The following is a 14,703-nucleotide window of genomic DNA, read 5'->3' on the forward strand; positions in this document are numbered from 1 at the left end:
AGCCTGAGATCTAAGTAACTAAAATTTGGCTGACTAATGATTATTTTTGCGAATACCTGAAAAGCGGAGTTACGATTTGCTGTGGAATGGCTGGACGCATCATTTTGATTTGTATCTCGTCAAAAAAGTCAGACAAACATTTACATTGTTTTATACACAAATTCCCCAGATAAATTTCCTAGAAATGGCCTAAAATTAGACTTAACCACATTAAAATTACGAAAAACCAAACAGAATACTATTTCTCTGCATAACAAAAATATTGAATATTTGATGCGAACTAGGGGAACAACCTTAAGACCCCGATTTTTAATTGCAACTCCCCATAAGTATAACCAAATAATATTTCAAGCATGTGTGATTCAGTATCACATCTAATGATGATAGACAATTGTTTTTCTTTGAATAACCTTTGATGCCTCATCTTGTACTTTAAACGAGGACTTATTGACGTCTTTTTTTGTTGAAATGACCTTCGACTCCCGACTTTCGACTGTCTAATTATTGGTTTTAGGAAGATTTATGAAGGTGGAGCAAATTTTCTATTGAAATGGGGGGATTCACAGTCTTATATTTACCTCATCTGAAGTATAAAATTTTTCAGTAGCATCAAACCAAGATGAAGTGGGACCACATGTGGTTTTTAAGGGTAAAATGAAGAAAGAAAATTAGATTAGTTTGAGAGATCCTAAAACTAAAAATAAAACAACTTGCATTTGCTTCAAGTCTATATTGTATAACCAGTGGCGCCATTTCAGAAAACCTTAGGGGGGGGCCAAAAATCGATTTTGGGCCCCCATCCAGCCTTAAAAATTTTAAAATTTTCGAACATGCCTTTAGGTACCGTACTACCTTTGGGGTTCATATTTTGCAGCTTATTTAGGGACCAAAAACAGTACCAAAATAGAACATTTACTGTATAAATCAGAAACTTACGTACAGTTACTTCAGCAATGGATATCTCCTTTGCTTCATTTTTGCGAAGTCGTCGACAAGCTTCTCAAAATTGAGCTCCTTCACTGCAGCTTTCTCAGAGAATATAAGCAGCAAATGCGAAAGTCGCTCGTTTTCCATCGTTGTCCGGAGGTAGTCCTTCACAAAGGTCAACACAGAGAAAAAACGTTCATTTGAGCACGTTGTGAGCGGGAGTGTGAGGACTACCCTGACGACCTTAAGAAGCTCAGAATAAGCTTCTTTCAATCCTCCGAGTTGTTCGAAGACATCTAAAGCATTTGCCGGTTTCTGTAGAAGCTGCGACACAAATGCACGAGCTATTAAAGCTTGACACTTCAGCTGCATAGTATCGATTCCCGCCTGATCGAAGTATGTCGCGATCACAAAAAGTAAATCTGAGTCCATAAAATCTGTGGATTTGGGGTTAAGGCAACGTGTGGCTTCTAGCACTGGCAGTTGGACAGAAAAACGCTCTTCAAACTCATTTAACACTCTGTCCAAAACCTCGTAGAACTCTCTCCGCATTTTGTCTTCCGTTGTTGTGCTTTCGGAGTCAATGTTGTGCTTTCCAATTGTTGTTGTCGTCAAATAGTCTCTTAGTCTTCCGGATATCTTCTGAACTCGTTTTGATTTAACAGGTATGGCTGAAGAGAGAGCACTTGTTTCCGACAGATCAGCTCCGACATTAATGGCCATCTCTTTAGACTTGCCGTATAGGACACGAAAATACTCGTCATCACGCATTTTCCTCAGTTCGTTCTTTGTTGCACTGATCAAAGTGCAAGCTTCTGAGATGACCAGATCTGCTGCCTGTAGTTGTTCAGAAAGAGGGTTTATCACTGCAAGAACTTCGTGAATGACATGCAAACTGAATATGAAGGGAAACGACTCTAGCTGGTTCTTAAGGCCCGTAGCTTCTGCCGCTGCCTCCCTGTCAGAAGATTCTTGAACTACTGACAGAACTGCGAGTATGCAGTCATATCTAACCAGGATCTTAGCCACTGATCTATACCAGTAAGACCAACGTGTCACTACTGTCCTTTCAAGCGTTAGCACAGGCACATTGGCAGTTTTCTGGGCTTCGACGAACAACTGGTATCGAGTGTTGCTGTTGGAGACGAAACTGTAAACTGTTTGCAAAACTGAAAATACTGATGAAATTCTTTGTATTTTCTGCATACAATCGCCAATGACAAGGTTAAGTCTATGGGAATGACAGTGTGTGTACACCGCTTGTGGTGCTTTTTCCCGGAGACGGGCCTGTACTCCTGAAAAGTGTCCGCTCATTACACTGGCCCCGTCATAGCACTGTCCAACACACTTTGACCAGTCAAGGCCGATACCCTTTATTTCGTTGTAAATGAAGTCGGCCAAACTCTCAGCGTCAACCTTGCGCATGTGGTAGCAACCTATGGCCCTTTCTTTGATTTTCAGGTCATGAACATAGCGCACTAAGATCGCGAGTTGTTCCTTTTTCGAGAGGTCTTTTGTCTCGTCAACAAGAACGGCAAAATATTTTGCTTCTCTGACTTCTTTCGCGATAGAACTTTTGATTTCATTTCCTATGACCTCAATGTAGTCGTTTTGGTACTCGTGTGACATGTAATGGCCATAGGCCTTACGAGAGTTTTTCATCAAGTCAGGGTTGATTTCGGTTAAAAGATGTACTGTCTCTACGAAATTCCCTTGATTAGCACTAGACTCCCCTTCATCATGGCCACGAAACGCAAGACCTTGCCGTCCAAGTAATGCTGTAGTTTTTAGTAGAGCTTTTACGTACTGTCTATTCTCTAGTATTTCTTTTTCGCGTTCTTTGGAGAGGCATGACGCAACAGATTCGGCCGCCTCCGTCTCAATAGCTTTAAACTGAGTCAAAGAAATGGTACATGCTTTGTGTCGGTCGCTGTTTTCGTGCTGCCGTATCAGTTCAGAAATGTCTTTCCACTTTCTAAATCCTATATCAATGAATGCTCTAGCTCCATACCTTTCGCCTGATCTTAGCGAGGATCCACTGAAATGTCGGCAATTGAAACAGAACACCGAGTCCTGTTCTTTCGAATATTCGAGCCATGGGTATTTCAAGAAATAGGAGCTGTTAAATTTTCGTTTGCGATTCCCGATGGTAGTGGCGGGATAGTCAGTCAAAACTGGTTGGCAGGGGTTATCATACGGGTTCACGGACAAATCGGTGCTGATCGTTCTGGAAGCCATTTCCTCCGTTTGTGGTTCGCGCAGGTTTGTCTCTTCAGAAATGAGTCTCACGTCCAGGGTCTGCTCGTTTCTCGGTAATACCTCGGTTGCCGATGGGTTGTCCCTTGACGTCCCAGCATCACTATCCTACAGAGTAATCAAGTTTTAATTAAAAACAAATTAAAAGTGATGTCCCAGTTACTTCTTTTACCAGGACGTGAATTGTACATAATTAACATAGAAAACAACACAAAATTTAGAGCAAGCAACAACAAAAAACATAATCAATTCAACTACGAAGCTATAATCAATTAGTTCGTGGTAACGAACTTCAAGTAAAAAAGCGACACGGCTCAATAGTAACCGAAACTCTAAAACACGGAATTTTGATACCTATAGATGCATCAAAAGAATCAGATTTGTACGCTAATTTCAAATATATAAGTTGTATCAAATTTAGTTTTACCCATCAAAAGTTACGAGCCTGAGAAAATTTGTCTTATGTCCGAAAAAAGGGGAAAACACCCCCCCCCCCCCTGAAAGTAATATAACCTTAACAAAAATATCACCATTTAATTCAGCGCATCACTGAACTTTACTGCAGGAGTTTCAAGCTCCTATCTGCTAAAATGACGAATTTTGGATTTTCTTGCCAGAAGAAAGATCAAGGACGCGTGTTATTTTTTTTTCCAGGGGTGATCGTATTGACCCAGTTGTCCTAGAATATCGCAAGAGGGCTCATTCAAAGGTAAATTAAAAGTTCTAGTGCCCTTTTTCAAATGAAAAAAATTTGGAGAGCAACTAGGCCCCATCCCACCCTCTTTTTACCCTAAGTCACCTGATCAAAATTTTGAAACAGCCATTTTGTTTAATATATTTAAAAATTTAATAAATATGTCTTTAAAGATGCCTTAATTGTCCAAAGTCTCTGGGGGAAGGTGTTCAATTTGTGGACTTTGCCCTTTTTTATAAATAGTTTTTTTTTATAAATAGTATAGGTAATTGCGAAGTATACAAACATTTTCAGTTTTTTTCTGGTGGGGGGGCAGCTCGAGCAGAGGAGGTTATGTAGGAGGATCTTTCCATGGAGAAACTTTTCATAGGGGAGCTGAATTTTCGATCAAGGGGGCACTGGATTTCCAAGCATTATTAAAAAAAGAATAAGAAATTAAATGAAAAAAAAGTTTCTTCAACTCAAAGTAAGGAGCAGGATTGAAACTTAAAACGAAAAGAAATTATTACATATGAGAAGGTTCACCCTTTCGTCAATACCTCGCTCTTTACGCTAATTTTTTTTTTTAGTACAAAATTCCTATACAAAATTTCTTTATATATCTTGCTTTCTATTTACTGGCTCAATTTCACGCTTGGAAGTGTTAAGGGTAATTGTCCCAGTAAATTTTAACCAGGATTGTATTGTTCAGAGGATGTTTCCAAGGGGGATTTCTCCGTGGAGGTGAAGCCAGACTTCCTGGCTTTATTTAAAAAATGATCAGAAATTAAATAGAAAAACAGTTTTTCAACTGAAATTAAGGAGCATTATTAAAACTTAAAAATAACAAGAATTATTACATATACGAGGGGGGTTGCCTCCTCCTCAACACTGCGCTCTTTATCCTAAAGTTTAAATTTTGTCCCAATTCTTTAAAAATGACTCCTCAAACACAAAGGGCGTTTTATTAAAACAGTAAGTAACTTTTTTACAAATGCTGAAAAACTTTAGCATGAAGAGAATGGTGTAGAGGAGGGGGAAGACCCCCTCCTCTATGGGGGCACTGTGGGGGACTTGGGGTGGATCCGGATTTCTGGCAATTCCGCGAGATCGGTACTTCCTGACGCAATAGGACAAAATTTAAAATGTGGTAGATTTACTTACAGTCGGTTTGAAAAACGAAGTCAATCGTCGTTGCATCTTTATTTCTTCTTCTTTCCTTTGGGCTTTTATTTTCCTTTTTTTGCACCACTCGCACCGGATGAACTCATGTTTCAATAATCCGATTTGAACTTGAACACAACTCAACACTGTTTCACGGTTCTTTATTTGATGAAGGGTAACGAGAAACTAAATACAAACCCTGGTCTGGATACCCAATTTCCAGATTGTTTTTCCAGAAATTTCCAGATGTTAGCCTACACATAAATGTGCCGACTGACGGGATTCATTAATCACTGGAGAGACTTCAATGTCACAGAAGCACCCGAGCCCAGAAAGGACTTTACTTTACAAACCCCTGCCAAAAGGGTGACCATAAATTAATTAGAGAGAACGGCAAAAACAGGATACTTTCTTGAAATGCAATGATCGTCGAGTATCTTGAATTTGCTATTTAGTAATAATTCACAGTAGAAATACGGTAAAAAAAAAAAGAGAAAAAAGTAGAACAAGGACGAATAAACAAAGAATTACGTGGTTGAAATTGGGCCCCTCCAGAAATCAGGGGGGGGCCATGGCCCCCCCCCTGCCCCCCCCCCCAAATGGCGCCACTGTGTATAACATCTTCCCTTACTATGCAAAGTGAGTCTAAGCGTATTAAAGTTAAAGCAAACATATTCTATTGTCAAGAAGCCTAACATTAGTCTACTTAATTCTCCATAGTTGAAGGCTTGTTGCTGTTAAAAGCATATTTTATCAGCAAATTAAACTTCTTTTTCTGGCTTTATATTTGTTTTTACTAATTTTTTATTATTTTCTATTATTCATTTAATATTTTTTTAATATTCTATCTTAATTTTACCATCTTATAGTTTCTTTGCATGCCACATCCTCACCAAAATCTGAAATACAAATATATGAGGCATGCAGTTTTTAATGGTAATTCCTTGCCAATTTACAAAAGAATAGTCTATGAAATCGCAAAGTCCATTATTTTGCAATTTTTTTCCACGGTAAATTCTACATATCTTAAATTTTAACGACACGACTTTTTCAAATTTAAAGTTGCCCGCACTCGTTTCAAAGCCTTAGCAGGGTAGTGAAAAGAAGTTGAGCTGCCTTTTAAGGCCGTGATTAAGTGAACTTGAAAACATCGAGGCTCAAAATTGAAGTTAGGATAGCCTTCCGTCTCTCAATTCTCTAAAGACCTTCTATTGTCAAAAACCCTTCAAATAACACTTATTCATTGGTGGAAATAGAAAGTTAATTATACCAGCTTGTCAATCTGGTCTCTAGAGGTGTTATCGGCGATCCGAAACAGTTTTTTCTGGCAAAAAACTTGGAAAAATTTCAGGTAGCTGAAAATTATCTATGGGGCAGTTCGAAAACAGGAAAATATATCGAAAAATGGTTGCAATCATCTTATAGGTTATTGTCTTCTGCTCATTATAGTACCGATTTTGTACTAAAAGCAATAACCTTCATAGAGTACACTTATGAAAAAGAGCTAGACATTTTCTAAGATTTGTAAGCAATTAGAGGAAATTGAGCAAAGTCCTTGCAAACATTTCATCTTCAAGAAGCTACGGCCTAATATTAAAAGCGGTATCTTCCGCCAATGAATACTTGATTAATTTGTAAATATGAATTTTCAATTTTAACATGGGGTTTTTGAATTCCATCAGTACGCTTAATCACGGCCTTAAGCTTGTGTAATTATACTAAATTTATGTAAGACTACTGAATAACAAGGGGGGTCAGGTGGGAAATCTGATTCAGTTGTATCATGGTTTATTTCCCCAAACCTTTTTTTTTCCATGAGTCCTCAATGAACTGGTAATTTTAAATTTCATCAGTAGTGACGACCCTAAGGTTTTGAGCGAACAGATAGGGGGTAACATTTTGGAGTTACCAATCCCTCAAGATGGTATTACGCGCACCTGGGTCGTGTGCCATACCAAAGTATACCTATATTTACGTAGCACTGTAGGGAGGTGTTTGCTATGTAATAGGAGATTTTTTTTTCTTTGATTGTTATGTTAATTACTCAACAAACCTAAGAAAGTAGGAAAACATTTCAGGGTTCACCAGTGGAGGACACTCAGGATTCCAGTATTATCATGCAAACGTAAATATTCTATAATGGTTTTTCTTTGATTTTTTTTGTTAATTACTTAAAACCTAAGGGTTCCCAAGTAGGGACGTAGTCAAAATTAATCTTACTCTAATATTTACTTAACTTTTCTGGTTTACATACAGAGCCCTTTGTTTTTGTTGCTATTAACATAGAAAAGTTGCCCCGTTAAACATTGGTTTTTCTAGAGCAAAGGTCAGCTGCTACATGGTCTTTTATTGATATTCCAATGTGAACAAGGGATTTCTCGTTATGTCAGAGTGTTTTTACTCTCGTAGAGGAACCGAGTAATTGCGTTTTTTCTCGGGGGTACAAAACCCGGTGTTGGACAAGGGTATTCATCAGTCTTACATTCGAGATGAGTGGCAATACACCTAAAAATTTTCAAGAGATACGAGCCAAAGATACCAACAGGAAAGCCTTTATGCATATTAAGGGAATGATCCCCAATCCCTCCAAAAAGGGGCAAGATTATAGACATGTGAGACCAGATGTAATTCACTATATGAAATTATCAATTCAACCCTCTTCTCTTCTGCTATTGCATAGCTCCGGTGATAAATTAACCTTATTTTCTTGTATCAAAGTATTAAAGCTCAATTATTGCACGTCACAAGAAGTTCATCCCACAGTTACTCAGCTACATAGGAATCATTCTGGCATCCCTTTGTCTGCTACAGTTAAATGTTCTGATATTACGAGCGCTTTCACAAATAAAGATGCAGTTTTCTGATCAAATTGATGAGCTATTTTTCTACAATAAATATCCGACTTGCGAGAGAGATAGAGTAGCATATAATTACTAGTTTCACATGAAAAAATGTTATTAGATCCAATTTAACTAGTCAACAAATATTTGGGCAAGGGGGCACATACCAAGCGCTAGTGAATTGTCAAAAAGGGTTGCTTTTAACACTTGCAATGTATGGTAATTTATCTGCCTATACAAATTCAATCTGTGCATCAAATATCAGTGTAAAAACGTCTTACATTTAAGGTAGGCTTAATGTAAAAATATTATTTGATTAAGAAAAAACCGACTCGACTGAAAGTGTGCTTCCTTCTAAATTTCTTGTCCGATTGATATTTAGTGCCCTTTTTGTTTGATTATTTTCAAATATCCAAGGAGAAATCAAACAGGCATTAGTGGAAGAAGCTACTTCCAATACCCCTCAATTCTTCTTTTTCACAGTAGTTCACCAGTCTCAGGGGGGGGGAATATACTTACAACCCTCCCTGAAAAAATTGCTACGGCTGTGCCTGCAATCTGCACTACAGAGAAATATTTACACATAGTTTAAATTTGACATTCCGAGAGCTATATTGAGTCACCCTCCGTCTTGTTTTGCTGCACAAAGCAGCACAATTATTTTCTCAGCTCACAAAATACCTTTAAATTAAATTTTAAATTGTGCTCTTGTGCTTTCCCTGCTTCTCCATCCCCATTGGTGAGGACTGCAGGTTGTCATTTCAAGGTTTTACAAATGAATATATACAAAACTAAAATTTAATCTTTCTTATAGGCAAACCACAAACTCCCCCCCCCCTCATCTAAGAAGTTGAGGTTATTTGATGCAGCAGTATGTTCCAGCATTCAAGACGAGTATGTGAACACTTGCTTCCACCCCCACCCTAATGGCGAAGATTTGCTCCCCAAGCCCCATTGTGAATATGCAACCACATTTGCACTCCCATCACAAAGCCTAAGGACAAGGCCTTCTGCCCTGCAAAGCACAGAGACGAGGTCTTCTATACCCATCGCCGAAGGCAACACTGATAATACCAACCCTATAGTAAGCATAAATTATTGACAAGTCCAATAACATTTTAATTTCAATGAAATTTTAATCTTAACCTTAGACAAGAGGCTGGGATTACTTTGTGAGCCTGATAAAGTATTCAGGGTTCAGAAGACATCAAAAGCTTATAAAATATTAAACATAGCCCCTTGTCCGATGCTACTATTGTCCCTAAAGGTAATAGCTAACATAACGCATTCTTTTCAGATAAATAAAGGGAAAATAGCTGGGACTTTTGAGGACCCTGTCTGATTGGTCTGAGGCTCCTGACCCACAAGTTAGTGCACTTTTTACAGGTTATAATCATAAGTGTTTCAAACAGAAAATAAATTGCTATTCTTATTCCAGGTCGTACTTGAAATACCAGCAAGTGGCGGTTATGATGAGGAATAGATCTAGCAATTAATGCTGTTTTTCTTTTGGCAGGATGCATTGCAAATGGAGAGCATTAGCATCACCCCCTCCGTAAGTCAATTTTTTAAGACTCAAAATTTCAAAAAAAATTTGTAATAACAGGACTTAAAATGTTGGGGTTGGAGGAAGGGACAGCTAGTTGTCAATTATGGGGTAATTTCTGGCTGTTGAAGCTTTAGCTGGTATTATGCCCTCACCATGCCCAAACAGTCAAATTAACCCCATGTATGGAATAGTTTCTTATTGTTGAAGTTTTAGGTGGTAGTATGGGCTCTTTACATCCAAGGGGCCACTTTGTACCGTTAAAAAAAGTTTTGACGAATAAAATATTCTTTTTCAGCCTAATATTTATTATTTTTTAGGATGAAGTCAAAAATGTTTCAAAGGGGTAATGACTTACTATTATTTTTTGGTACATCAAGCGGCCATACCACCTGCCCAAGAGGCCTACTTTGACGACAGGAAGACTCCAATATTCTCACCACTGACAGAATTCCATAGTATTCTCTATATAGACCCCGTAATAACAAAGCCAGAAGAAGGTTTCAGAGTGGAGGTGAACTCTATTGGTGCAGTTTCCTTGAACTTCAATTTAGACGCTTTTGTGAGAGATTCTGGCCTCGAAAAGGAAATTTTAGATTATGCTGTTGAACAGCTGCCACCTAGAAAGGCTAAGAGGATACTAAAAACCGGTAGCCACCCCTCACAGCGAAAGTGATGAGGGGGAGCAGGATAAAGTGGAAGTTGCTCACCCCCAATGTTGCCTGAATTTTACTTAACAGATACCACCTTGTGTAGTGTTTATGTCTTTAGAGCTAAGTTCGAATATCCTTTCAACACCCTTATTGGTGGTAGTATCCATACGAATCAGAGTCACATAGTCTAATGACTGTCAGATTAACGGACAAGATTCGTGTCCTTCTTGAAAACCAAATTCGGAGGGGTGAACGGGACAGCATAAAAGCATCGAGTGATAGAAATTTTGTTAATGAAAAGTCTTGAAAGTTGTATCTGGATTGCGTACAAACAGAAATACAGATGCTCCATCTGGACTTGCATGATTCTTTGGTCTTTTTTCAGTGGATGGGAAATATGTTTAATAAAGTAGAAAATTATAATGAGATGAGGAGTGGATCCATAATTATATTCATAGAAGGATTATATCTTATTGCAGTTAAATTTTAAAATGAATCTGTTTTAAGAGGGGGGAGGGGGAAGGAATGTTTAAAATATAATGCAGATTTGAGGGTGTGTAGGGGTTTACAACACTTTTCTTTCAATACGGGTCTAGAGTGCTTCAAGTACGTAGTCCGCGTGGCAGAGCATAGAACCCAGAAGTAAAACGATGTTACTAAGACACATTTGGCCAATTTGGCAGTCAATGAAGGTGGGGTGGGGGAGGAGTTTCTTAAAGTAGACTTTAATTGTTTTAAAAGTTATTATCTTGAAATACTCAAGGGAATAGACATTTCTGAGAGGGCTAATAAATCTTGAAATATTTGTGTTCCAGTGTTAGAGTATGATACAGAATTTAAATAGGGGCAACGTAAAGATAAAAGGGGATAATATTTTCAGTGAGGGTTCCGTCCATTGAATTGGCGAATCACTGGGTATGTTTTTTTTACGATCCTACGATAGAGCCCGATTCATCTGGAGATTTTTTTCCAATTCCAAACAATAGTTGGGTTTTAAGTCAAGGGAAGAACTACACTTGACGTTATTATTGTCCAATGTGTCAATCAGATTTCCGTATTGAATTAAAACTAAAAAATCACTTGAGGCACTTAAGTGCCATGGGTACCAATCTGTTGTGCCAGTTTAGTGTGACAATGCCATCTTGAGGCTCAAAACTTTTCAAAATTAACTCCTAAAAAGCAACAAAGTAGTATTAGATATCGAAGCTAAACTTATGGACGTGTACAATCAATCAAATTTGAATCGTGTTAAGGCCATTGCAGTCTGTTACACCTATACTCAAGTAATACCTTGCAGTTGATAGATGTATTTGTGACGTTGTATGGGAAGATTATGTAGCTGCGGTCATGGTTGCACTTAATAAACAGTTGCGCAACGCTGCGCAACGAAAATTATTCAGTAAAATTACAGCCAGAGGATTAGTTGGCAATTAAAATAAGGAAATGTTTTGAGCTTGCAAGGGAAAATTTGTTGAGAGTAGTCGGGAGATCACCTAAGTAAACTGATCACCTAAGTAATACAATTTCATCGAGAGCGAGTAACTTTCGTGGACAGGCACATAAATCTTTTAATTTAAATGTTAAATAGTAATATTTTTTACCGGCTTATATGCAAATTTCTAATTATGATTAGAAATTCATATTACCAGCGTTGGCTCGTTTGCATAAAGGTCAAGTTTTAGATGCCACATAAGTAGATGGTTGTTATTAAAATGACATCATACCCAAATCACTTTAGACAAATCAATAGTTGGCGCATAGTTAGATGTTTCTTATTAAAGTAACATCATTCCCAAATCTTTCTAGAAAATACAGATCTTAGAATTCAAACTGAAAACAGATTATAATGGCAATAAGAACTTGAACAAAATCCATTTTTTAGATTCTCATTTTTTTTCTTTACCCTAAGTCAAGTAATTTAACTAGAGAAATTGACGAGTTTAATAGTTTCCTTCTCTTTAAAAAGCTCTTTCAAGATGATGAAATGTATGATTTATTAAAGAGCAAGGACATACAACTTAATAAGTATTACAGGTCAATCTTGAGGCTAAGCGAAGAAAAATTAACGCCCATTGAACCATTTATGATTCACTTCACAAGTGTCAACTCGATACAGCCGACTATGAATTTGCTAAGAAAGTTTGGGCCAAGGGATGGTGTAAAATGGGGAGAACTGTTTTAGAATTTACCTGCCAAGTGAGTAATTAACGTTGTCGGATATTGTCTGCAAAAACAGATAAAATCTACGATGAATTTGGTTTGGAGTTGAGTTACTATTTTTCAACTCCTCATTTGGTGATGAATTTAATTCTTAAAATCACTAAGGAAAAAATAGGTCTGATCAACGACGTGGATCAAAACTTATTTGTTGAGAAATCCATGCAGAGAGAATATGTTTTTCACGGGTTCCGTATCCTAGAAACCATTCTAACTGAAAAACTTACCGGTCAAAAGTCGGATGCGGTTTTTCTCGATATGAGCTTCTTTTATCTGTAGGTACAGTCTCACTACTTTTTACTGTTTGGGAATTACATATAACTGATGATCCTTGTGATCCAAGTTTCCCCGACATTTCTACTATGAGAACAATGGAGTACAAGGATAGTTTTGATTTATTAATGGTGATATACCAATGGAGGTTCAGGACTCGATAAAAGATTTTGTTTTCCCGTGCATAAGCAGACCGGTCCCTAGGGATTCAATGAGTCCCTATAATGATTCTTTGGTAGATGATTGGGGTGTGCACTGGACACCTTCAGAACAAAAACTTTTTGCCAACCTTCATCCATAACGGAATATTCTTGTACAACACGTTCTTTTGTGGTGGAAGCTGGCCATCGGTTTGAAGGTCACAAAGGCTCATTGCCTTCGAATTTGATCAAAAGCATTACAGGAAGAAGTTTATTGACACCTTTCTCAGTAAATGCTCTGAGAGGAGAACGAAGGTTAAAAAAACAATCTTTAAGCTCATTTTAAATTCATCCTTCAGTAACAGGTGCGAGAGCACACGTCATAGGAGTCGCTTTGACGCTGTAACCGACCCAGAAGAATGTGCCTGAATCGTTCGAATTTCACATTGCTCTCGCTCATAGACTCTAATATGGTCCTTCTGGATAAAAAAGGCTTTGTTTAAAGTAAAATTTTCCACTGGAAATACCTTGTTAGAAATTTCAAAAAAAAATGATATTGGTATTTCATTACAACGTGTATAAACTCATATGGCCGGGAGAGGGGCAAGTTCAAATATATTACAGGGATGCTGATTAACTCCTATTAAAAGCTAAGGAAGAAGATTTATTGCAATTTTCGGAAAGATGAATCCAATACCGCTCTCAGATGGACTATACCAACTAGGACGAGTCCATTTATTCGGAGCTAGTGAAGTACCAGGCCCCAAATAAGGTACTTTTTCAAAATCCGAAAGGGGGGTGACTTGATTTCCCAGGGTGTGCTTGCAGGTCCGAAGGTTTGCCGTGGACAAACACACAATCAGGAAAATTGGTACCTAGCCACTATGTAAAGGAAATTTTGACATGATTATTTATGGAAACTGTGTAGACAATAATTTAATTCAAAGGTTAAAGGTCATAACGATTTGCTCTTTAAAGTTTGAAAACTACTCGGTTAAAGTAGAAAAAATGTCATGTCTGCCATATCGGACAAAGTTTATGTGTACCCGGACAGTATGAAAGTACTACTACACGGTCATTACTTAAGTTCAGATCGAGATGAAGGTGTAGAGTATGGACAAAGTCTCGGTCTGGAGAAAATTTAATTGTTGTTGGCAGGTGAGCCCAATCAATCGCTAGCTCAGCAGTTTTCTTATACTATTTTTATGCATCAGGTTTTTATTTATATTATTCTATTTTTCCACAAGGTAAAGTCATTGTTTTAAAAAGTAATTAATGCTTTACTATTCTATGTTTCTTGCCCCACGCCTGGCCCAGCCCCGCAACCGGCCCTCGCCCAACTTAGTGGGTGCCTCAGCGACCACCCCCACCCTCTTGGTATTGGCATTTCTAAGTGCTTAAAATGTTTAAGTGTTTTAACTGCCAAATTTTTTTGCCCCTGCCCATGTAAATATTTTTAAGTGACTATGTAAATATACATAAATAATTGTAGTGTATTTACTTATATTAAGCAAAATATGTATTTTATTTTTGTCTTTTCGAACCTAGGTATTCATTCAATAGATTGAGTTTGATTTCGGTTAGTTTTATTTTGACAGCGAGAAGAGTTTTAATTTCTGTATTAATTTAAAACTCCATTCAGATTATTTCTTTGTGGACCATCAATGTCTAGCAAAAAAACTTTTAACCAAAATAATTCAAAATCATGATAAAAATTCTTAGAAAATCTGAAAAATATCTTCAATAGTTACAGTGTGTTGCAGGAGTCATTTTTAAATTTATTCCAGTGAAGATTATATCATAGATTTGACTTCAGCATTTACAGATTTCCATGTCATTGTCAGCAAATTTAAGAATTAAAAATCAAGTGCTACCAAGGGGCTATACTATGAGAATCGTAGGTACTTGCCATTGCACCTTATGCAACAGTTACTCTCACCTCGCTAAAACTTCATGTAGGAAAACAACAGGTAAGGAGTTCTGTTGCTTTGGCCATTGAAAAATTAGGAACTAG

The 14,703-nt window shown here is 37.5% G+C and overlaps 2 protein-coding genes across 2 annotated transcripts in view; both read right to left on the bottom strand.

Moving 5' to 3' along the window:
- LOC136040850 (calcium-activated chloride channel regulator 2-like) overlaps window positions 1-14,703 on the bottom strand; it is a 132,242-nt gene that overhangs the window by 60,671 nt on the left and 56,868 nt on the right. The window lies entirely within an intron of this gene.
- LOC136040594 (zinc finger MYM-type protein 1-like) lies at window positions 751-5,604 on the bottom strand. The gene is made up of 2 exons (XM_065724850.1): window positions 5,021-5,604; window positions 751-3,291 (listed from the first exon to the last, which is right to left on the bottom strand). The coding sequence occupies exons 1-2, from the start codon at window positions 5,054-5,056 to the stop codon at window positions 943-945; spliced, it is 2,385 nt and encodes a 794-aa protein (XP_065580922.1). The 5' UTR covers window positions 5,057-5,604; the 3' UTR covers window positions 751-942.

Source organism: Artemia franciscana, chromosome 21 (genome assembly GCF_032884065.1).
Source record: "Artemia franciscana chromosome 21, ASM3288406v1, whole genome shotgun sequence".
Classification (NCBI taxonomy): domain Eukaryota; kingdom Metazoa; phylum Arthropoda; class Branchiopoda; order Anostraca; family Artemiidae; genus Artemia; species Artemia franciscana.

Coding starts and splice junctions, on each gene's coding strand:
- LOC136040594 (XM_065724850.1), bottom strand. CDS start 5,056: ATGCAACGACGATTGACTTCGTTTTTCAAACCGACT. Junction 3,292..5,020: donor CTTCGTTTTTCAAACCGACT/GTAAGTAAATCT, acceptor ATTACTCTGTAG/GATAGTGATGCTGGGACGTC.